The following is a 23,285-nucleotide window of genomic DNA, read 5'->3' as shown; positions in this document are numbered from 1 at the left end:
AATATTATTGCTAGAGGGTATATGCACCTAATGAAAAAAAAAGCAAGAATATTACTAAAGAAACCTAACAAGAGTATTAGCAGCTTACCACTACTGAAAGAGGTGGGTCTGCATGGGAGACTTCTAATGGGATAATAGACCCATATAAAAAAGACAGAACAGCGTAAGTTAAAAAATTAAGGAAAAAAAAGAAAAGGGGGGGGGAGTAGAAATAAAACTAATCCAGTAAAAGTTAACCTCAAAGCTTTTTTTTTGGCATGATGGAAAAGCTATCATTTAAAAAAAAGATGTGTGGAGGGAAAAAATGGGGGTGGAGGCTAAAAGTACACCTTTTACTCCACATAGACATAACTCCGCCAATCTCGACATAGATTAACATGATTTGGACATCTCCACAATTAGTGGCTAAAACTAAAGATATTTCCTTATTACGAAACATTTTCTCTGACCATAATCCGATTTTATGGCGATTAGAGATTTAATGCTTGAGATCCATGGACATGGAAATTGAATGATTATATTTTGGAAAATAAAGAAGTAGAAGAAGAATGTAGGAAAAATATAATAGAATATTTTCAATTTAACGAAGGAACGGTAGATGATGAAAAAGTTATTTGGGATGCCCACAAAGCTTTCGTCAGAGGAATTTTAATACAAGAAAGAAGCAAACTTAGGGAAAAAAAGAAGAAAGACAAAAAGAGATAATGAAAGAACTTACCTCCTTGGAACAGCAACAATGACAACAACCAAGAAATAAGAAGATAACAAACAAAATTAAAATACTGAGAGATTTATTACACGATCAATGGCAATTAGAAGCCTTAAATAAACTAAAACGAGACAAACAAAAAGAAACTTTTTACAATCACGAGAAAATGTAGGAAAATGGATCAGTATTAAAATAAAAAAGGAAAAAAAAGAAAGAAAGATAATAAACCAAATTAAAAGAAAGGAGGAAACACTACTTGACAGATCAAAAAATGATAATAGAAAAAAATAAATAAAATACTAATTCAGATTTATATATAAACAAAGGGACAACAAAAAATGAATTGGAAATGGAAAATACATATTGAATAATGTTAAAAGGTAAGAATAGAAAAAATCACATTTAGGATGAATTAAACAAAACCTTCGATTTGGGAAGAAGAAATTAAGAGTGCAATAATGAAGGCAAAAAAGAATACAAGACCCCTGGACCAGATGGCTATACAGCCCAATACTATAAGAAATTATTTCCAAGATATCCTGGCACCCAAATTAACAGAGAAGTCATAAACAACATGTTGCATTGACAGCTCAAATGCCAGAGACATGGAAACAAGCTAACATCAGCCTATTACCTAAAAAAAACATCCGAGAAGAAGAACTTAACAGTAGGTGGTTTTTGAGACACGATACTCGCTTCACTCAACACAGATTATAAAATCTTTGCAACAGTAAGTTGGCGCAGAGATTGCAAGAAAAGTGATACAGCAATATATTAAAAAAAAAAGATCAAACTGGATTCACTTCAAAAGGATCCAGAAAGTATCACCGACAACATTAGAGCAGTGATAAATACAATCGAATTTCTGAACTGGAACCCTAGCAACAAAGCAGCTCTTTTTTTTGTTGACACTGAAAAAGCATTTGACAACATTAGCTGGCAATTCATGAAACGTATGTTACAACAAATGGGCCTGCAAGGAAGCTTTGTAAACTCAGTAAGTAGTATATACAATTTGCAAAAAGCTAACATAATTATAAATGGAATGAGATCGAAAGAAATACAGATACAAAAAGGTACGCGGCAAGGATGCCCGTTATTGCCGCTAATATTTAACCTGGTTCTAGAGGTTTTACTAGAAAAATTAAGAAACAGCAACTGCTATAAAGGACTAAGGATTAAAAAAACAAATATAAAACTAAGGGCATACGCCGATGATCTAGTACTCTTTATAGACGATCCAATGCAGAATTTAACACAAACCATTAACACAGTGGAACAATTTGGACAACAAGCAGGATTTATCCTAAACAGGAAAAAAGACAAAAATTCTTGGTTTTAATTTAACAGAAAAAGAAAAAAAGAATCTAACCCTAGAAACTAATATACACAAAGTGGAGAAAGAGAGAGTAAAATACCTTTGGGATAGAGACTGAAAATAATAATAACCAAACTATTTAATAATAACTATAAGAAAAATGGATGGAAATAAAAAAAAAGATCTTGGTTAAATGGAACAACTTACTCCATCTCATTTTACAGGAAAAAATCGAAAATGATAAAAAACCATGGTACTACCCAAGATATTGTACTTATTTCAAAACTTACCTATTATATATAGTCCAAAACAATGCACAGAATGGAAAAAAAAACCCTTTTTGAATTTTGTATGGAAACAAGAAGAGACATCATTATCAAAAGTATGTATAAGCTAATGAGAGGAACAAAAAGAAGGCAGGCTTTGCCCTATCCAGATCTAAGCAAACGTATTATGATGCTGCAGCGATGCTTTGGGTTGAGGATTGGATAAATCTAGACAATGAAAGAACTTCTGGATATAGAGGGCCACAAACATCAGGGCAGGCTGGCATGAATATCTCACTGGCCCACAAGAAAAGAAAAAAGGATAGGACTTTCAACAATCATATATTTAGAGGAGAGCATTGGCTAACGGTATGGAGAAAAATACAAATATTCATATTATAATAGGAGAATTCTCACTTCTTTCTTGGTTGTCCAAAAGAACCGAAAGCTGTTTTTTAAATATTCAAAACAATAGCAACAAACCTTGGTTAACATAATACCTTGACATCTTAATTTGGACACAAGACAACACACCTACGACTCTAAAGAAAGACAAAGAGATAATAATTGGACAAGAAATGTGTCATTGGTTCCACGTATGACAAAAAAACAAAATACAAACCTGAGCAATACAGGAAAGATGATAGAGTGGACAATTAACAAAAAAAACCAACCCGAGTTAGACAAAATATTACTGTTAGAACCAAAGACTCTCCAAATTATATAAGCTGTTAGGTGAATTTTACAGATGGAGAAAGAAAATGTAAACAGATGTTATGAGTAAAATGGGCACAAGGACATAAGAAAACCAATAGCACATATGAAGATTGGGAATTTAGCTGGAAAAAATAAATGCAAAGTTTTTTCGTAGCAAACCTAGAATTGAGGGGAGAACTACAGCTTAAATTATACCACCACGATGGTATCTAACCCCAATTCAACTGGCAAAAATAAATAAAAATACTAATTTGAAATGTTGGCACTGTCATAAAGAAGAAGGAAATATGATGCATATGTGGTGGTTTTGTCAAAAAATTAAAAAAATTTGGGTGATAATACATGAAATAAAAAAAAATAATGAAAATACAAATAGATTTTGCACCAAAAATATACTTATTGAATATAGGAATAGGAAAGATTCCTAAAATAAATATAGAACTGTTCTTATATATATGACTACGACAGCGTAAAAGTCCTGATAGCCAAAAACTGGAAAAGGAGAGGGTCAACTTAACAAGAGAAGAATGGTTACTTAAAATAAGCGGATTATATGGATATAGATAAGGCTATCAGTCAAAATTAAGGAGTTACCTTGGAATAAGATTTGGAGAGGACATGGGAAGATTATCTTCAGTTTATTGAAAAGGATAAGAAACAAATATTTAGTAAAATTGTGTTTAAAAAAACTGAAAGTAATGGTATAACATAACAAAATATGTATAATATGTATAATGACTTAGATTAAATACATTATTAGAAGAATTTATATATTTAATAATTATAATAACTCTTACTAGAATACATTGATTTTTTTACTGTTTAATTCTCAGATCCAGCTAAACCAATGCAGAAGTCAAAAGTTGTAAAGATAGAAGGAACCAAACCAAGCATTTTGTTTAAAAGATAAGAGGATAGATCTGGAAAAAGTGGCTTGGTAGAATAAATGGAACAACGTTATTTTTCTTTTTGTATAAACATAATTGGAATGTAATTGTTTATTTACGTGTATATTTACTTTTTTAAACAATAAAGCTAATGAAACCAAAAAAAAAAAAAAAAGGTTCGCCATCACTGAATTAGCCTGTCTTTCTAGTCTGCAGTGTCTTGGTGGTGGTGGAAAGTTACATGAAGTTTCAGTCAACTTATAGTAGCCCTGTAGGGTTTTCAAGGTAAGAGATGTTCAGAGGTAGATTGCCATTTCCTGTCTCTGCCTTGCAACACTGGACTTCATTGATGGTCTCTCATCCAACTGCTAACTGCTTTACATGCTACAAATTCATGTGCATAAACTGATTGATGCATTAATAGCTGGCACTTATTTAAGGTGACAGAGTATAGTTCAACACAGAATTTTTATCTTCCTTGAAAATGAAAGATTTACCATTTTAATTAATGTATTTAATTTATACCTCACCTTTTGGCCTATACCAACCTTCAAAGCAGTTAATAGGGTAAAATGCACATAATTACAAAATGCAAGAATGCCATATCAGATACAAAATGTACTGTTATGTTAACAGTAGTGTGCCAACTCCAGGTACAGAATTTTCTGGAAATTTGGGGTGAAGCCTGGGGAGGGACCTCCAAAGCAGCCATTTTCTTCAGGGGAACTAATCTGTGGTCTGCAGATCAGCCTTAATTCCAGGAGATCGCCAGGTCCCAACCAAAGATTGATAACTCCATGACATAACACTATGATTTTCAGGTGTCAAGGGGGAAAACTATAGCACCCCCTCCCCTGAAAATTTACCACAAACAAAAGCTGTCAGGATTCCTAATTAAAAGACTAACCAAGAAATGTTCTGAATGAAAGCAGGCATTTCATACATTTTTGCCCTGAATACATTTAAGAAGTAAACTGTCAAAATGCTTGAGCCTTTAAAATCTATTCTATTTATACATCGCCCTTTCCCTTCCAGGCTCAAGGAGGCTTCCAACATTTAAAATACAATCAACATAATTATAAAAACAACAATTAAAATGCATATGGCAAATAAAATCAATTTGTATTAATATAACCCTACCAATATCAACAGAGGGGAGGAGAAGAGGGAGGCCATTTGGATGGTGCAACCGTAGCTGCCTCAACCACGAGCCTGTTTTGTATTTCATATTGTTCATTTTCATGATGCTGTCATATTTTTTAAGCACAAACTTGAAGAAACAGAACTGTTAAAAACACTTGTAATCTTTTGTAATCCCATAATCTCTCCACCACACTTAACCACTGAAACAAATTCTCTGCTGAAAAGGTAATTTAAAAATCGATTAATGTAAGTAGCTAATCCATATTTTGCTGGGTGCTGCAAGAGATTGAGAACACCTTAATGCTATTCAAGAAATTTTAAATGTATACTGTATTGCGCTAGTGACTGTGAAATGTCTGATTGGCTCAATAGGCTGCAACAGGGAAGTAAGCAGCTTGACACTTATAACTTCTCACAGAGGTTGGAATGTAATCTGACTTGGATTTAAACCACACATTATTATTATTATTATTATTATTATTATTATTATTATTATTATTATTATTATTATTATTATTATTATTATTATTATTATTATTTTTTAAGCTTTTATACCGCCCCATCCCCGGAGGGCTCTGGGCGGTGTACAGCAGAGGGAAAACATGGGGCAGTTGAGTGAGGTGGCCAATTTCAGCTCATTCTCCAATTTATCTTTTCTAGGGAGGTGGTTCAGTGTTTTAATCTAATTTCAAGCCAGGGTTTGGTGCCAAGATGGCACTAGTTTCACTGGTGGACAATCTTTGTTTAAAGCTGTTGATACTGTTGGACCTTGCTGGGCCTTTGGTACAGTTCTTTGGTACATTCTTATCCAACAAATTGAATATGGAGTTGGTATTAAGGCTGTAGGCCAGTGATGGCGAACCTACGGCACGGGTGCCAGAGGTGGCACTCGGAGCCCTTTCTGTGGGCACACGTGCATATTTATTTATTTTATTTATTTCTTAAACTTTTATACCGCCCCATCCCCGAGGGGCTCTGGGCGGTGTACAACATAAGGAATAACAATGTAAGATAACTAAAACATTTAAAAGCAGCGATAAAACCATAGAAAACTATTTCTAATAAATATACAATAAATCTCAATAAAAAGAATGGCGTTCAGCGATCTATTTTCGAAGTTCCCTCCCCTCCCCGAAAGGGAGGGGTGGCGTCCAGCATGCTAACTTTAAAATTCTCTCCCCCCCAAAAAGGGAGGAGTGGCAAGTCTCATTAGATGGCATAGAGTTCATCATGTGGGGGGACGGAAAATCACCCCCCCACACACACACATCTAGGCTAGTCTGGGCATGATCCTTTACCTGGGAGTAAGCTTGGTTGCTGGCAATGGGGCTTGCTTCTGATTAACCCTCCTAGGGTCGTGATTCACCCCATTTGAAGCGTTGCACGGTTGCTTCACCAAGCTTACTCCCGAGTAATGTGCGCCTTGGAGCCAACCGTTTTTCCTAAACTAAAACCTCAGTATTCAGGTTAAATTGCCGTGTTGGCACTTTGCAATAAATAAGCGGGTTTTGGGTTGCAATTTGGGCACTCGGTCTCGAAAAGGTTCGCCATCACTGCCGTAGGCCTTTGGTGGCTTCACTCTTGTCTGCTTGACTGAATGCAAGGAGTCTTCACCGGAAGTGTGGAATCTAAGTCAAGAAGTCTTCAACTGCTGTGTGCAGGGGGATGAAAGAGTATGACAGCCACAGGGTTTCTGAGGCTCATTCTTGTACCAAATGAGTAATGAAGGCTGCTATCAAAAATGGTATTTGTGATTTCACTGCAAACTATTTTTTTAAAGTATGTGAGTACTTAAAAATGCTATCACTGGCATTTTGAGCCTAAAGTAGTGGTTCCTAAATTTTTTCAGGCTGCCTCTCCCTTGGATCCCATGTCATATGCTACCCATCCCGCATGAACACACACCTCTTTCTTCGTATTAGGTCTACGGCAAATTCAAAACAACTTCTAACACTGTAAACACACACATGTATTTCACAAATAAAACATGACCTAATAAAAGTAAACCAATTTATTGAGCTGTTTTAGCAATATGAAAGGGTATATTTAGCAATATGAAAGGGTATATTTGCATCTCACCCATTGTGCCTTCAAAGTTTTAATGGGATAGATGTGTTTGGGGCAGCTTCTAAACATCAGGCTGCAAGGCACTAAGAAGAAATCTTAGTCCCACGGTCAGTAATTTTCAGTCTGTTCTTCTGCTTGGAAAAATGCTTGGTGGCTGCACTGAAGCCCTGCTCTACTAAATACGATGATGGGAAGGCAATAAAGTACATCTTGACTTTGTCCGACAGCATAGAGCAGTGTTCAGGAAGGTCTTTTTGAAAGAACCATGTGAACGGAATATAGACATTGAGTAATAAAAATGCCTTTGATGGTTTTTTGTTGACTCTTTGCCTTGACTTCCCATTTTTACCCCTACCCTCCGGCTACACAACAATGAGAGTGCTTCTGTTTTCCTTTAAAAACATATATCCTTGCAAAGCAGCAGCTATGGAGCTCTTTGCCTTGGCTCCCCACCTACCCAAGCTACACAGTGAGGAGAGTGTTGCTGCCTGTCCTTTAAAACTCACCAGTCAGCAGGATGGAAGGACTTTTTCTGTACCTTCTCCACTTACACAATAACCTTTCTTGAGATGGACAATACAGTTATGACTTTACTAAAACAATACTATGATTTAGAGTAGGTTTTTAAATAGTATTTGTACCATTTGTCTGTGTATTAATAATTGTATACTATTGTATAAAATTATTATTTGTGCTACTGTTATAGAGACATTCAAATATTTACCATAATACATAATCGCTTACCTGTGATGAAAATGTACAAACCAGGAAGTCTGCCTGAGATAAAAAGTGTATATCCAGAATAACACCACGCAGAGAATTTTCAGTGTACCGATTATGGAGACCTGCTGACCATGATATAGAGTTGTCACTAATAAATTCATAATTTGGATATCTGGAAAAATACATCATAATATAAAATAAGACAATATTTAAATCAACATACCTTTTACTGTCAGAAAGTTATTATGCATCATATCATGCAGCGTGATAAGAGATTTTAGGTTTTTTGTGAGAATGTGACAGTATAAGCAGGAAAACAAAGTTGTGCTTACCTGTAACTGTTATTCAAAGGTCTTCTTTTTAAAAAAATATTTTATTTTTCACACAAAATTAAACTCAAACATCATAATCACTGTGAAGCCTTGTATTCATCTATACCTGCTTGCAATACTCTCACCATAACACTGAAGTCAATACAGAATTCATGAAACTCCCTGTGTATATAGGAACCCCACAGAGGTTTGGATCAAGATAACATATGCGACTGAAAGTTTTAAATTGGATCAACTACACAAAATTTGATAACAGCCATATGAGACAGATTAGCATTTTCAGCTACTTCCTCTAACATACAATGTGTCATAAATTTAGACAATTCCTCTATATCATCCTACACAGAACACAGCAATGTAGCCTCATTATATAATACTGTTTCAGCGATTTTTTTTCATGTTAGAACCACTGGCATAAAAAATGTTTAAATAAACCAATCCATTTTTATATCGACCAGCAAATCCAATTAAAGATATTGGACCCTGTTGTAAAGTACTGGAAACCTTACAAACCCTGTTGGTAAAATTCCAGCATTAATTGCAGATAAACTGCTTAATCTTATCTACAATTTGTATTTATTATCGGTTTAATCTTCTTTACTCTTATTTCTAAATTTCTGTTTTCTTGCAAACAGTCATTTCAAACTGCAAATCCTACTCATTGATATTGAATCATTACTTAATTTTTATTTGGCATGTCTTTTTAGAGAGTCAGAGTCATCAATAAATAACAGCCATTTGAAGTTAAAAAGTTGCTAGCTATATCCTGTTTCTGTCAGTAGGAATCCTTTCTCTAACTTGAGGTAGAATTCCATGCATTATTTAGAATATATTTTCAAGACAGGTTGCACTCCACCCCCACAGTAAAAGTGTCTTCTATGATCTAATCTAATAATGTTAACAAAGCTCCTTCTATTTCTGACAGTTGTCATGTGATAAAGCAGCTTGCCATTCTTAAAAAAACTGTTTTCAAACTGAGAAAAACAACTACATTTTTGTGGTATTTTCACATTTTACCCTCAAAATATAAAAACAGAACCAACATTTTTTATAAATGCAGCTAGCTTCTAATTCTCAAAGAGAAGTATGGCTTCTTATACCCTACCCTAATACAATGTTGAAGTTGAAGGCAGCTTTGTGGAAGAGAGCGCTCCCCAATTCTGAAGCAGTCTGTACCAGTCAAACCTCCATCAGCAGAGCGATCTGAGTCATCCCCATCGGTTCCAATGAAGGAGGCAGATTGCAGGAGATCAAAAGCACTATCAGTTCCAAGGAGTGAGTTGGAACTGCTGGTTAAGGAGTCTAAAAGCAAGACTACATAAATGGAGTGGTCAAAATCTGCTCAAAAGCCTTTGGTAGACAAACTGGTGCAGAGGGCGGAACCAAAGTCCCCCAATCTGGAGGAAGTTCCTTTACCACTGCCTAAGACTCTGTTAGTGAGGTCACTGTGGAACTGGAACCGTCTTGTTCATGGTCTGTTTCTGCACTTCCTTGGCAGATGAATAGGATCTGGGTATGGTCTAGTTAGCATTTAAAACTAGAACAACAGCCAATGCAGGCCTGCATATGGGCAGTCCCCAGTTTGGGACTGCACAGAAGACTGACAATGAATATGTTATTCCTTTCCAATTTCTGACTTGACAAATATCTACTATATTAAGTTTCAAAACAGAAGAATTGGAATGGTCAGAGTTCATTCAATATTAATAACTCTGAATATGTATATATTAAAGAGATTCAAGGCAGAATGAAATATTACTGTCCTGCTTATAAAGTTTGAACAGATTTAATTAGACAACAAATTATGATTAAACAAATTATGATTCCTTTATAAAAGAAAATTCCTTACAAAAGAAAGTTCACTTTTATATCCATTATGCACAGAGATAGTCTTACTTGGATTTTGCCTCTTGCAATAAAGAAGGATCATCTGTAGCCAAATAAACACGCTTTTTGTCAATATGCATTCGACGGGAAAGCAGTTGGAAACGTTCTTCAACATGCACCATGTATTCTTCAATTGGATGAAATGCTGCTTCAGTTCCCACTTTGTCTGTTCTTCTGACATGAATGCTAGAAATGGAAAAAATAGATTTGATTTCATCAGAATGAACCTTAAATGAGCATCTGAAAACAGTGTATAAAACCACAGGATATGGTTATATGGCTCCATACAAGAAAGTATATTATTCTGTCCTTGAAAATCAAATATAATTACTACACATTTTAGAAGCCAAATGCTGATATGTTCTATGCATGGCATAGTGGAATTACATCTACTGCTGAACAGGCTAAGACTGATGATTATAAAGATACACAATAGGTTCAAATTTAGTTGCCAATTTGTAGAATGTAAAACATGTGTTGAGACAACACATATTTCAAAGGTGTATTTCTCAAGATGATAAATTGCTTTCAGTCCAAAACAGACTTACCCTTTTACTCCACTTTTGACTATTACATAGCAAGCAAGTTGCATTACTTCCACACATTGTTATTTTCAAATTTAATGAAAAGCCCAAGTGTAACATTCTTTAGCTGGTTGTTGGCCATTCATTACAATTCGAGCCTCACCCAAAGGCCTAGGAAGTTGTTACATATCGGCATAGTATTCATGCGGATCCCAGCAGGGCTGCCTTCTGAATTTGACAGATGTTAATTGTGTTAATTCGAAGATGTTTCAAGTGCTGCCCTAGTGTTTTCAGAATGGCACCCAGCGTGCTGATTACCACTGGGACGACCTCAGCAGGTTTGTGCCACAGATGCTGAAGCCTGATTTTCAAATTGTGGTACAGTGGCGTAGGAGGTTAAGAGCATGTGTATCTAATCTGGAGGAACCGGGTTTGATTCCCAGCTCTGCCGCCTGAGCTGTGGAGGCTTATCTGGGGAATTCAGATTAGCCTGTACACTCCCACACACGCCAGCTGGGTGACCTTGGGCTAGTCACAGCTTCTGGGAGCTCTCTCAGCCCCACCTACCTCACAGGGTGTTTGTTGTGAGGGGGGAAGGGCAGGGAGATTGTAAGCCCCTTTGAGTCTCCTGCAGGAGAGAAAGGGGGGATATAAATCCAAACTCCTCCTCCTCCTCCTCCTCTTCTTCTACCTTCTTGTGTTCTTTTTCAATGATCCTGCTGTCACTGGATCATCATCATCATCATTATTAAATGTATATGCTGCTCTCTCTCATAGGGCTCAGAACGGCTTACATTTAATAGATTAAAATAAAATACATTAATTAAAATACAATCCACTAAAACCCCTTGGCCGGCGGCATTTCTCACAACCCCCCCCCTTTCCTGAGGAGAGACTGACGTGTTATGTAGGAGGCCAATTGATACGATGGCCTCAACCATGTGCCTAGTATCTGTTTTATAGGCCCTACAGAACTCATTCAAGTCCCACAGGGTTCTGATGCAAGTAGGTAGAGCATTCCACCAGGCTGGGGCCAGAGCTGTAAAAGCCCTGGTCTTAGACTTCACTTGAAGGCGGTCACTAGGGTAAGCCCACCAAGCCAGAGAAGAAATGATCTTTTTAGGTATACATAACAGTCATCATTGTGGATCTATCATAGGGGTTGAAAACTCTTAAGAACCAGTTTTGAAGTCCCCGCATTAACAATCTGGCATGTTCAATGGCAGATATAGTAAAAGCTATAAGATCCAAGAAGTTTTGAATCTTAACTGCTCGCTGGTATCTATTGGTTTGAAATTTCTTTAATAAGCAATGTGATAGTCAGGGCTCTCTGCTGTGGCAGAAAAGCCCTATTCAGTATAGAACTTGGTGAGGCTCCTATGAAATCAGTTTGGAGTTAATTTAGACTTGTGATTCGCCAAAAATCCTAATTTAACCAAGGTATCTATCGTGAGGGAAACCTGACTAGCAAGGTCAGTTTTAGAGTCTGCAGCCAAGAGCTAATCATCCAAGTACAGAAACACTATGTCCCTGAAAGTTGAGGTGGGAGACTACTACTGATAGACATGTATATTTGTGTACATTTGTGTACACAGACGTGTATATTTGTGTACATCTATCAGCCAGATGAAGCCTATCAAAATGGCACCCTAATTGTGAATTGTTTTGAATTACTTAGGTTAAACTGCTGAACAGTTTGAACAGAATAAATAACTATGACTGCACTACAAGTGTTTTAAAGGATTTCAATGACAAAAACGCAGCAAAGAAAACATCTATACTGTGCAAGTCAGCTATAAGCAGCCTTTATTTCAAAGGTCACTATTGGAAGCAGGATGCTGGACTACATAAAGTTCTGCTGATTTCTATGGAACTTCTAAATGTGGTTAAGACTGCAGAATTAGTTGTCATAAAAATTCTTACCCAATAACTGGATGCTTAAAACCTAGTTTCCTTGTAGCCTCTTCCATCTCTTTTTCTAACCAGGGCTGTGGACGAATCAAGTATTTGACGAACTGTGAAACCCACCACACTGCAGGATCACCATGGACACGAATCAGTCTATCAGCCAGATCTTCTGGAATAGCCAACGGTAAATATGGAGGCCTTGGATGCAGACTATCAACTATGGGTAATTCTATTACTTGAACATCTTTGTCATTTGCTTCACCTGTAAGACATCATATGAATGAAATACTTCTTGTTCATGGAGAGCATTCTTTTACCTCAAGACACAATACCCAAACTGGTCACCATGTGTTTTTGTTCAATACATAGTCCAAATAACCCACAAATTTTCTTCTTTGATTTTCAAACTAGTGATCTATTTCAGAACATTACAAAACACAGTCATTTTCTGTGTCCTCCATCATCAAGATGATGATGGAAAGGGGCTTAAAAAAAACTCCTTCCAGAGGAAAAAAATACACCTCACAGAAATAACATAGGAAAACTAAGAGTAAGTCCAGAATTTATGTCTGAACAAGACTGACATTTCATGGCTTTCATGGACTGTCGATTGTTGGATGCTAAATATGAAGGTAATCTTGGTGATTCAAAGGTGACTTGGCTCTATTAAACATTCTGAAAGTAGGCAGAATTTCAAAATTTTGCCTAATCTGTGGGCCTTCAAAGTTTCCCGAATTTGACTATGTATCCACTAGGACCATCTCTTTTCATACTATTCAGCCCACCAGTTAAGAACTGCTTTTCAAGCCCTGCCTTCAGGAGTCAGGCAGGTGGAGACTTGAGACAGGGCATTTTCAGTGGTGACACCTTGCCTTTGAAATAATCTCCCCCTTTTAGGCTTACCTAGTACCTACTATCTTTTATGTGCCATGCCAAAACACATTGTTTTACCCAGACTTTAATTAGGGGGTTTATATCTTACCAGCTTTTTAGTGGTCTGCATCTGTTTTATGGATAGTTTTTATGATATGCATGTCCAATTGATAGTTTGTGATCGTGTGACAGTTTAACAGTAAACTGCATCAAGCAGGTGGCATAGAAATATCTTAAGTAAATAAATTACCTCATTAAGTACATATGCTAACTACAGAGAATTTAAGGGTTGCTGAGAGATCAGATACATGTAGAAATTCAAGATTAGCTGAAACTCACTGGTAAATTCACTAGCTTGTCTCAACCAATTCTTAAAAAGCTGTAGTAGAATGGTAGCTAAGAATGTGAAGCTGATAGCATTTAATTACGCTTGTCTCTCAACTATCACAAGTGAAAATGTAACATGCTCAGAAATGTTGAAGCTATGGAAAAAAGAATACTGGTGATTGGCTAACTGCACAACAAACTTGGTTATTCAGAGCAAATCTTGGTTCAACTGACAAGTCTCCAAGTAAATGGGACTTGCTATTTCTCTATTTTAGCCTGGTCACAAGTTTATGAAAATATAAAGAACCAATCTGGAAGCAGGTCATTGGAGTTATTACCCAACCAAAGCCTACTACCAAGAGTAATAGCCAATTTTTTTAAAAAAATTGTTAAACTTCTCTGTTAAAACCAGGAGAAAATGGCTCAGCAGAAAATAATTTGGTTTTAGAAAGTAAGTTAAGAATTTAGTAAGCAAATTTTAAAAGCAATATATTCAGAGTGGTATAAAGTTAAATAATCTTTAAGCACTAGTATCTTCTCCATTAAACCTTGCATTATTTAATAGGCAATCAGAGACCATTCAGAATTTAGGTGAATTTAAGTTTCAAAAGAAACTTATCCATGGATAAAACTAGAGAAGCTCTGGTTATTTTCAAGTTTTAAGCTTAGTTAACTTAGTTAAATTGGATGGAAATTTTCCTTTTCTGCAAGGACTACTTTGGTGACAATGTTTGTACAGCAGTGAGTGAAAGGGCAGATGTTTTAACATGCAGGGCTATGGATGCAACATGTCTCCAGCTCCTGTTTTACTGGGCTGCTGCGTTGCTGCCAGGAGATGTCGGCGTTTGAGACCGGTGGCGGGCCTTGGCTTTGTCCTGTGAGGAGCTTGGTGTCTATGGCATGGGGGGGGAGGCTAGTGGCAGGAGTCCTCCCGGTGGACTGCATGGTGAGGAGCCGGTGACAGGGGCTCCTTTGCAACAGCAGGTGCAGCATTTGCGAGGAGAGGATGGCGACAGTCCCCTTGATAGTGGCAGACGAGTGCGGGGGTCACCACAGCGGCAAGTACAAGCACAAACTGGGGGTAGGAACATCTTGTTAATCCGAATTACAAAGAGCCAGGTGGCAGGGAACCAATGGCAGAGGTTTCCCCGAGATTGCAGATTAAGACTCTTAATGGTGGACTTTCTTCTGAACTGGCTTGTGCTGCCTTTGGCCAAGGAATAAAAATGAAGCTTTACATTGGCCATGATTGTGATCTTCAATCAGACCAGAGAACTGGCAGTGGTTTCATCATCAATTATTATCTTTGTACCGTCACCCGTTGCCTAATGCCTAATGTAGTTAATTATCAGGAGTGTGGGCTTCTAGGAATAGTTAGTTTTCTCCTTGTATATTGTCAGTTAGTTTCCTTTTGTATATTGCTAAGGACTGTAGCTAACTTGTAGTTTAACTTTTTTTTGTAGAGTGTTAGAGTGTAGGTGGGATAAGTGTAGCCAACTCCTTCTGGAGTAATTAGGTAGTATTGCTAGGTTGTCTCTTTTGCAGCAGTTTTAGTTAGAGTAGTCTCAGTACTATTGTTCATGTTTTAGTTACTGTTGATGCACTAGCATAGGCCCCTTCCGCACGGGTGGAATATGGCGGCCTATGCTAGTGCATTAACAGTAACTAAAACATGAACAATAGTACTGAGACTACTCCGTCCCCAGGGAGCCGTTCGCACAGGGGGCGCAGCTGCTTCGCAGCCGCGCTGCCCTCGCTCCGCCCGAGCAGCGCGAAGCCGCCGTTTTCCAACCTCGCTTGCCCAGCGAAATTTTTGGAAAATGGCAGCTCGGAGCCGCTGCTGTGCGAACGGCAGCAGCTCTGTGGCGCCTTCCCTCTCTCCATGTCCGGGCGTCCTACCTGTCCTGCGGAGCTCCGGCACATCGCCAGGGCCTGGGGACACACCCCCTCTGCCCTGTGACTCTGGAGCGAACAGTCCCAGAGGGATCAGGTCGACGTCATCTACGCCGACCCGACCCCTTCCGCCGCCGTGCGGAAGGGGCCATAGAGTTGATGTATTGATACATTGTGAAATTATGGTTGTAAATGTATTGATATATTGTTAATTGATATTTCCTATGTATTGATATTTATTATGCTGATGGATTGCTAATGTATTGATTTATTGTTAATGCATTGATAGTATGGATTTAGTACTGATATATTGATATATATTATGTAGAGCTGCTGTTATTGTTATTAGTTAATTGTTAGGCTTGGGGTATTCAAGTTGCCATCTGAAATTTCATTCTTATTATGTAGTTTTCATGTATGTTGTTAGCATTTATTCTGTTACAATGTACATTGTTTTATTATGTTGTTAGCTTCCCTGAGCCCTTTGGGAATAGGGCGGGGTATAAATCGAATTACAAATACAAAATACAAATAATTTGGATGTCATGTGAAATCTGGGCATCAGATGTCAAATTATGAAGTAATTTTCAAAAAAATTGTTATTTCAGGGGAGGTGGGTTTCAGCACAGACATTTGGCAAACATTGAAAAGTAAGAACAGCCCTTGAGCTAATAATTAACACTGATCAGCTACTTGGAGGTTTGATTACTAAAATCTATTCCTTCTTATTAAATCTTGAGAATGTTCCTTAAATTAGATTAGAAAATGGAACAGGGTTTTACAGACCAATATTAATTTAGAGAAACTGAAGTAGAATTGGAACTATATAGTATCTAAAACTATGTTAGAAGATTTTTTGAAAATGTTTAAGAACATAAGAACATAAGAACAAGCCAGCTGGATCAGACCAAAGTCCATCTAGTCCAGCTCTCTGCTACTCGCAGTGGCCCACCAGGTGCCTTTGGGAGCTCACATGTAGGATGTGAACGCAATGGCCTTCTGCGGCTGTTGCTCCCGATCACCTGGTCTGTTAAGGCATTTGCAATCTCAGATCAAAGAGGATCAAGATTGGTAGCCATAAATCGACTTCTCCTCCATAAATCTGTCCAAGCCCCTTTTAAAGCTATCCAGGTTAGTGGCCATCACCACCTCCTGTGGCAGCATATTCCAAACACCAATCACACATTGCGTGAAGAAGTGTTTCCTTTTATTAGTCCTAATTCTCCCCCCCAGCATTTTCAATGAATGCCCCCTGGTTCTTTTTTCAACAGTATCTTACTCTGCATATTTGCCACTATATAGAGAAATATACAAGATCAGTGTTGGAAATGTGGTTCATTTATGATTTTTTAAAAACATATTTTTGGACAAGTTCAAAAATTCTACTTTTTTGGAAATCAATACATCAGATAATGAAATGCTGATTGTAGGATACTGCTTAATCCCTAAAACATTCCATTGAGTTACCTTAAGGACATCTTTCCCTTTCAGATGTATAATTAGTCTTGAGTCTACTTACTACTGCTAACTTGCCAATAGTAGCCAATTTGAAAATGTTAGAACCTCTCTAGAACATTTTCAAGATGCCAGCCACAGATGCAGGCGAAACGTCAGGAGAGAATGCTGCTAGAACACGGCCATACAGCCCGGAAACCACACAGCACCCAAGATTCCTCATTAATCTTCTAACTACCTCTTTCAGAGATTACGTATTTGTTCATGTATTTTATTTGGTCAGGTTTGTACACAACAGCATGATGATTTTTTGCACTTTTCATATAACACTGTAATAAAACTACTGAAATACAAAAGAGCTTTACTTCCAGTCCTAAAGCCTCACCAGAATATGCAGCTTAGGACAAGCAGCTTTGGGAGAAAAATATGGAGGGGGACACCCCTTCCACTCAGCCCAATGCATTTTAAACTTTCTCCCCTTCCCCCAGTTATAGGTATTTAAATTCTGACACCATAGCCTGCTACCATCATTTTAATTATTTAAAATTTGAACTTAGCCCTTACAAGCTGCCTGAAGAAGATCCAATTACAATTTCTAACTAGAAAGCAAATTTCATTAAAACTGCAGCAACTTCAACACTGATTTAAGAAAAATGCAATCATTAACTGTTCAGTTGAAAAGTCTATGTGAAAATATCCTGATCTGAAGCCCTTATCATAGCAGCTTAATAGACAAAAACATTCTTTTTGTTTTTACAAAAAGAATATGTGCTATAAAATCAAAATCATTGCTGAGATGGCCTCTGTGTGTGGTATGTGTTTTAAACACACACAGGCTGCAAAGGAGCAGATTTTGCACCTCCAATGCCAAGTGAAACAAGAAAATATGCAGGAGGGTTTAAGCTAGAATAATAGGCAAATAAATTTAATCTTTTGAACTTCATTCCTTTTTTAAGTAAAATGTCACTTTTGCATTCAGCAAGATGTATGTTTCATTAAGATAAGACATACACTTTCTAGAATGCAAAACTGACATTTTAGCCATAAAAGAACCTGACACAAACAGAAAATCTTTGCTGAATGCACAAACGTGATTTTAAAACAAAATAACCCAGTCTACCAAGTACCGGGAATAGAATAACTACTGAATAAATTTTGAAGGGCAAGTACCAACAAAGTTTTGAAACTGATATATGCAGATAACTGCTTATGCAAGAAATTACCGCAAGAGCAATATTGAGGGCCAGTGTATCCCCGTTCGGCCGAAACAACATAACTGAAATGCTACGTTTTGACCAGTCTTTCCAAAAAAAGCACTGCCCTCTTGTCAGTGGCATAGGTGTTTATCCTGGCAAATGCCTTTAAGTCAAAGGAAGGTACTAAATTCTAGCTTTAAGCTCTTTGCATCACTAAGGTTAAAGCTGAATTTTTGCTTTCAGTCAAGACTTTTCTGTTCCCCCAAAGCTGCTCCTACTGTTAATACTGTATTTTTCTGCTCTTTCTCGTCCTCCCCTCCAAGGATAACCTCAGCCAAAAAATGATATAAACAGGGTGGGCAAAAAGAAGGAGACAGAGAATGTGGTATTCTACAGAGCATCTCATTTTGCCACAGAGGTTGTACTACTTAGCATGTGAGAATAGAGAATTGTTTTTAAAATGAAATCCGATCTTCTACTCATTTCTACTGAAAAGGTTTTCAAAACCCAGCAAGACAAGGAAAGTTCAATGACAGCAATCTGATCATTCATATATCCCATGTCACTTTGCATAACACTGCAGCCTGGAAATATGAAGCACCAATATTGGTTACCATCTGTATGTTACAAAGCTGATCTGTAGGTTTGAACTAGGGTATCATCTATATGACAATGATTTCCACCTATATCTATTGATGGACAGTCAACCGGATTATGACCGGATATTTTGCCCAGCTGTTTGGAGGCTGTGGTGAAATGGTTGGAAGAGAGCCAGATGATGTTAAATCCATCAAAGCAGGAGTTCTGTGGCTGGCCCAGTGAGGGGCAGTTGGGGATGGCCAATTGCCAACTCTTGACGGTGCACAACTAACACCTGCACCAACCACCAGGGCAATATGATCCTTGATGCCTCCTTACATAGCTCACCTGACCTTTTATCATCTTCACTAAGTGAGATCACTAAGTGAGATTACTGGCACCCTATCTGTCCCAATCCAACCTGGCAACAATATCCATGCAACTTGCTCTATGTAGTGCAACCCTTGGGTCTATTCCAGAAACCCCAGTTGGTCCTTACTGGGAACCTGTGGTGGAGGCACATTCAACCAGTGCCCCACTAACATGATACTTTAAAAAGTGCAAGTTTGTTTTTAAAAATGGATTTGTCTTAAAACCAGTTTACTCAGTAGGGTTTATTGTGTAATATATATTTTATACTGAATGTTTATTTTTTCAAGGTGTTTTTGCTGAGAGGCAGCCTATGAATTTGGAAAATAACTGTTGCAAAATTATATTTGACATGTCTTGACACAATTCATTCCTTTCCTGTATTTGTTTCCTAGAGTACCTGCATAGTAGTTTTATTTATTTTATTTATTTGTTTTTACAAGTTAGGTTGTGCTGGGTGTTTTATTGTTGTAAGGCAATTTGTGTCTTTTCAAGGAGAAAAGTAGGATATCAATGTAAAAAATACAGAATGGTTGTGATCACTATTAATAATAGTGAAAAAAATAAGAGACCATAATTACATGTTGGTGCAAATAAACAAAATGAATATTTAAAAGTGAACACCCCCAGATTTAAAAGATAAAAAAAGATTTAAAAGAAAAGTTCCATTAAAAGATAAAATAGACTAAAAGAATTATTAGGAATGATGGACTTTTGAGAGAAAATTCATTTCATACCTGGAAACTCATAGCCAACTAATGAACCATACTGAAAATAACGAGAAGACATATATGCAAATTTGGATAAAGAATTGAAGAAGCTAAAGCAATTATTCAAACACAAACCATCTTGTTAAGTTTGTCTTAGAAGACATTGCAAAAATACAATAGGTTGGATCCTATGACTCTGTTGCATGGGTGCCAACCTGTTTGTCTCCTGAAAGACTTTTCCATCAATGAAATAAGATCTTCCACTGGCACAAAAGGCTCTTGCATTTTGTGAAGAACTTCTTATACCAAAGAAATGAACTAGTGCCAATAAAGCAAAGTGGTAGGAATCAATTCATTGAGACTTGGTGACTAATGATAATTGTCTCTAGGGTCATTACAAAAACAGGGTGCTAGCTATACTTTATAGAAAATAGATTATATATAACTTTAATTTGAATGCAAGGTTTATGTGCATTGTTCATAAAAATCCTTCTGAAAGAAAAATGGCTGTAGATAGAACTAGTCAAATATGAAATGGAGTTTGAGCCAAATGAAAACAGTGAATAGCCTTGAAAGTGGCTTTAAAATGATAACATACAATTATGTTTCACAAGCTAATGAAATCATAATACACATATGTTTCACAAAATAATATATCGGTGATAAAATTAGCCTCACTTCAATTAATAAATTTTTCAGATGTGCTGGCTTATACTTTTTAAATCAAGGAAATTTGTACATTTTCCAGTTAGAACAGTGTTTCTGTTGCTAGTAGAATAATGCAGGCATCCTGACTTCCCAGAAGTCAGTTGTGTAGAAGTTTCATGTTGCTCATATACATTTCTTCATCACCATCACCACAGATGCCAACACAGTGAGAGCATAGGATTAGCCTGTTTATTTTCAGTTACAGAATTTTTAACCCCTTGGTTTCTTTTTTAAAAAATGCCATTGGATCACATGTAGAAGGAGCCAGGGATGTGGGGCAGAAATGTAAAAGTAGTACCTTTATTTTCCCATGGAAATTTTTTCATTTTCAAATATTTATTGTTTCATACATTAACAACAATGGCTTCCATTGCCAGTACAATATTAGGCAAGCCTGGCAGTTTCAAAGTTGATATTCATGTATGACATACATTGATTTGTAAATGTGAAAATGAAATCATAATACACATATGATGAAATCCCATTAACACTTTCCTGGGAGGAAGTTCTACTGAATAGATTCTGAATAGTCCTGCTTTTAGAATTACTGTAATAAGGAACTATTAAAAAACCTAAATCATGGAGTCTTCTGTGCTGGTCAAATCAAAACTAATGCCAACATTCTTATTTATATGTCTCTTCTCACATGGTAGAGAGGATACTATAAACACCAATCTGATATGAAATAAGTGACACAAGTGATCATGAGTGACAGTGAAACTGAGGTGACTTAATGGCTGTGGAAAATTTTAATTCTGTTGAAATAGTGGACTTATACATGAATAGCTTCCAGTGCCCTTGGGCTTTCCCCCCTTAAATTAAACAATGCAGTGCTGTCTTAAAATTTTTACAAGCATTAATCTACAAAAATAATTATCACAAAGTTTTGGATGTGTTTGAATATGGCATATTCAATTCAGTCATATGCAATTTAACATTTTTTCCTAATCAAATACTTCAGCTAAAGCATTGCTTGCTATTGGGAGGCAAAATTAACATGAGTTACTATTACATTCTAAGCAAACAGGCTAAATGAGATCACACTCTATTTAAGGCATCATTCCATTTTCCAGGAAGCTTTGCAACTCAAATGTTTCCAGAAAACCCACATTTTAGTTGCAGAAAGATGGAGACATCTCTGTAACAGACAGTAAAGAACTGAATGATGGCAAGATGGCTGAGCCACCACCCATACTTTTGGTCCTCTGGAAGACTGGCATATATTTTGCTTAAGGGGATTTTTGGGGAGTTCACAGTTCTCTCCATTGACATGTAAAGAAGGCAATTCTTGAAGAAGCAGAAGAAAAGTTGGTTTTTATACCCAACTTTTCCTCTAGCTTTAAGTAGTCTCAAAGCAGCTTACAAACTTCTTCCCTTCCCCTCCCCACAACAGACAACTTGTGTGGTCGGGGGGGGTGGGGGGGTGGAGGGCTGAGAGCGTTCTGAGACAACTGTGACCAGCCCAAGGACAACCAGCAGGCTTCATGAAGAGGAGTGCAGGAAAAAAACCCAGTTCACCAGATTAGTGAGTGCCGCTCATGTGGAAGAGAGGGAGCCAAACTCAGTTTTCAAGTTTACAGCCTTCTGCTCTTACACCACTACACCACACTGACTCCTAGCAAAAACACAGCAATGGAAGCTACACCCTGTTCCTTCTCCATCTTACCTTATGCCTTCAACCTTTCTCTCCCAGCCAGACTCACTCTTGATATCAGAACCAGGCCAGTAGAAAAATGCTGAAAAAAACAGGTAAGATGCAAGACAATGGTAGGATTTATTTTCCCTTGCCCATGTAAACCAGACTCCCTGCATTGTCTCCTTTCTTTACATATGGGCAACTGTACTCATGCCAATACACAAAGATTCCCTCCCCCCTTTACTTCTAGTTTGGCCCATTATTTACTTAATTATCTTTTTTCTCACTGAAAAAAAAATAGCTGGTAGGAAAGGAATATTTTTTTTCAGGTGGACCATGGGAGAAGGGTTAACCAGCTTCCCACATATGGTTACTCCTTCATCATCAAGAATTTCTCATCTGATCCATCTGATAGGCCCTTCTCTCTTTTGTATTTCTGATTTCTGCAGGGCATATTTTACTGAAAGTTGATGCAGACTGCTTCTACTGCCACACCCCCAGATTTAAAACATATTTTAAGATGGTAAGATTTTTAATCAAAATATTAAGTGCAACAACTCATTGTAAAAAAAAGAAACAAGTTTTATTGATGTAGCCCTCAACATTTAGTCAATGTCAACTGCATATTACACTTGAGCAGCCTCTACTGGCCAAGTTTTCTTTAGTTTCACAATCCTAGAGCCACTCTGTACCTTTTTTAGCCCACTTCAGTTAAATTGGAAGCAATACTCAAATTGGTTTTTATCTAAACTCAAGGTAGTTGTCAAAATTGAATTGTTTTCTATATCTTGTAATCCACAATGAATCTCAGGGAAAAAGCCAGCTACAAATATGGTAGAATAAAATGAGCCAGTAGAACTTATTCTTGATTATGTTGCCTTTCTTAAAAGTGACAGACTGTTTTCTCTGCAACATAACACTTTTTTATTACAACTGATCAAAATATCACTATATAAACATTTAAATTGTGTGGGATTTGAAATTTTGCTGTTGTCTCAATTTGGTTGTTCCTAATAAAAATCAATGATATTCAGTAACTCAAAAGCCACTTGGGGGTC

At 37.1% G+C, this 23,285-nt stretch overlaps 1 protein-coding gene across 2 annotated transcripts in view; it reads right to left on the bottom strand.

Annotated features, from left to right (window-relative positions):
- The window catches only part of FUT8 (fucosyltransferase 8), a 108,102-nt gene that overhangs the window by 12,593 nt on the left and 72,224 nt on the right, over nt 1–23,285 (bottom strand). For both annotated transcript variants that reach the window (XM_048484399.1, XM_048484398.1), the window contains 3 exons: nt 12,497–12,743; nt 10,059–10,235; nt 7,852–8,002 (listed from right to left, as the gene is read on the bottom strand). In XM_048484399.1, the coding sequence (XP_048340356.1) occupies nt 7,852–8,002; nt 10,059–10,235; nt 12,497–12,743 (575 nt within the window). The remainder of the gene's footprint in view (nt 1–7,851; nt 8,003–10,058; nt 10,236–12,496; nt 12,744–23,285) is intronic.

Source organism: Sphaerodactylus townsendi, linkage group LG02 (assembly GCF_021028975.2).
Source record: "Sphaerodactylus townsendi isolate TG3544 linkage group LG02, MPM_Stown_v2.3, whole genome shotgun sequence".
Taxonomy (NCBI): Eukaryota; Metazoa; Chordata; class Lepidosauria; order Squamata; family Sphaerodactylidae; genus Sphaerodactylus; species Sphaerodactylus townsendi.
The sequence above is the reverse complement of the archived record's forward strand: the minus strand, read 5'-3'. Positions and strand labels throughout refer to the sequence as shown.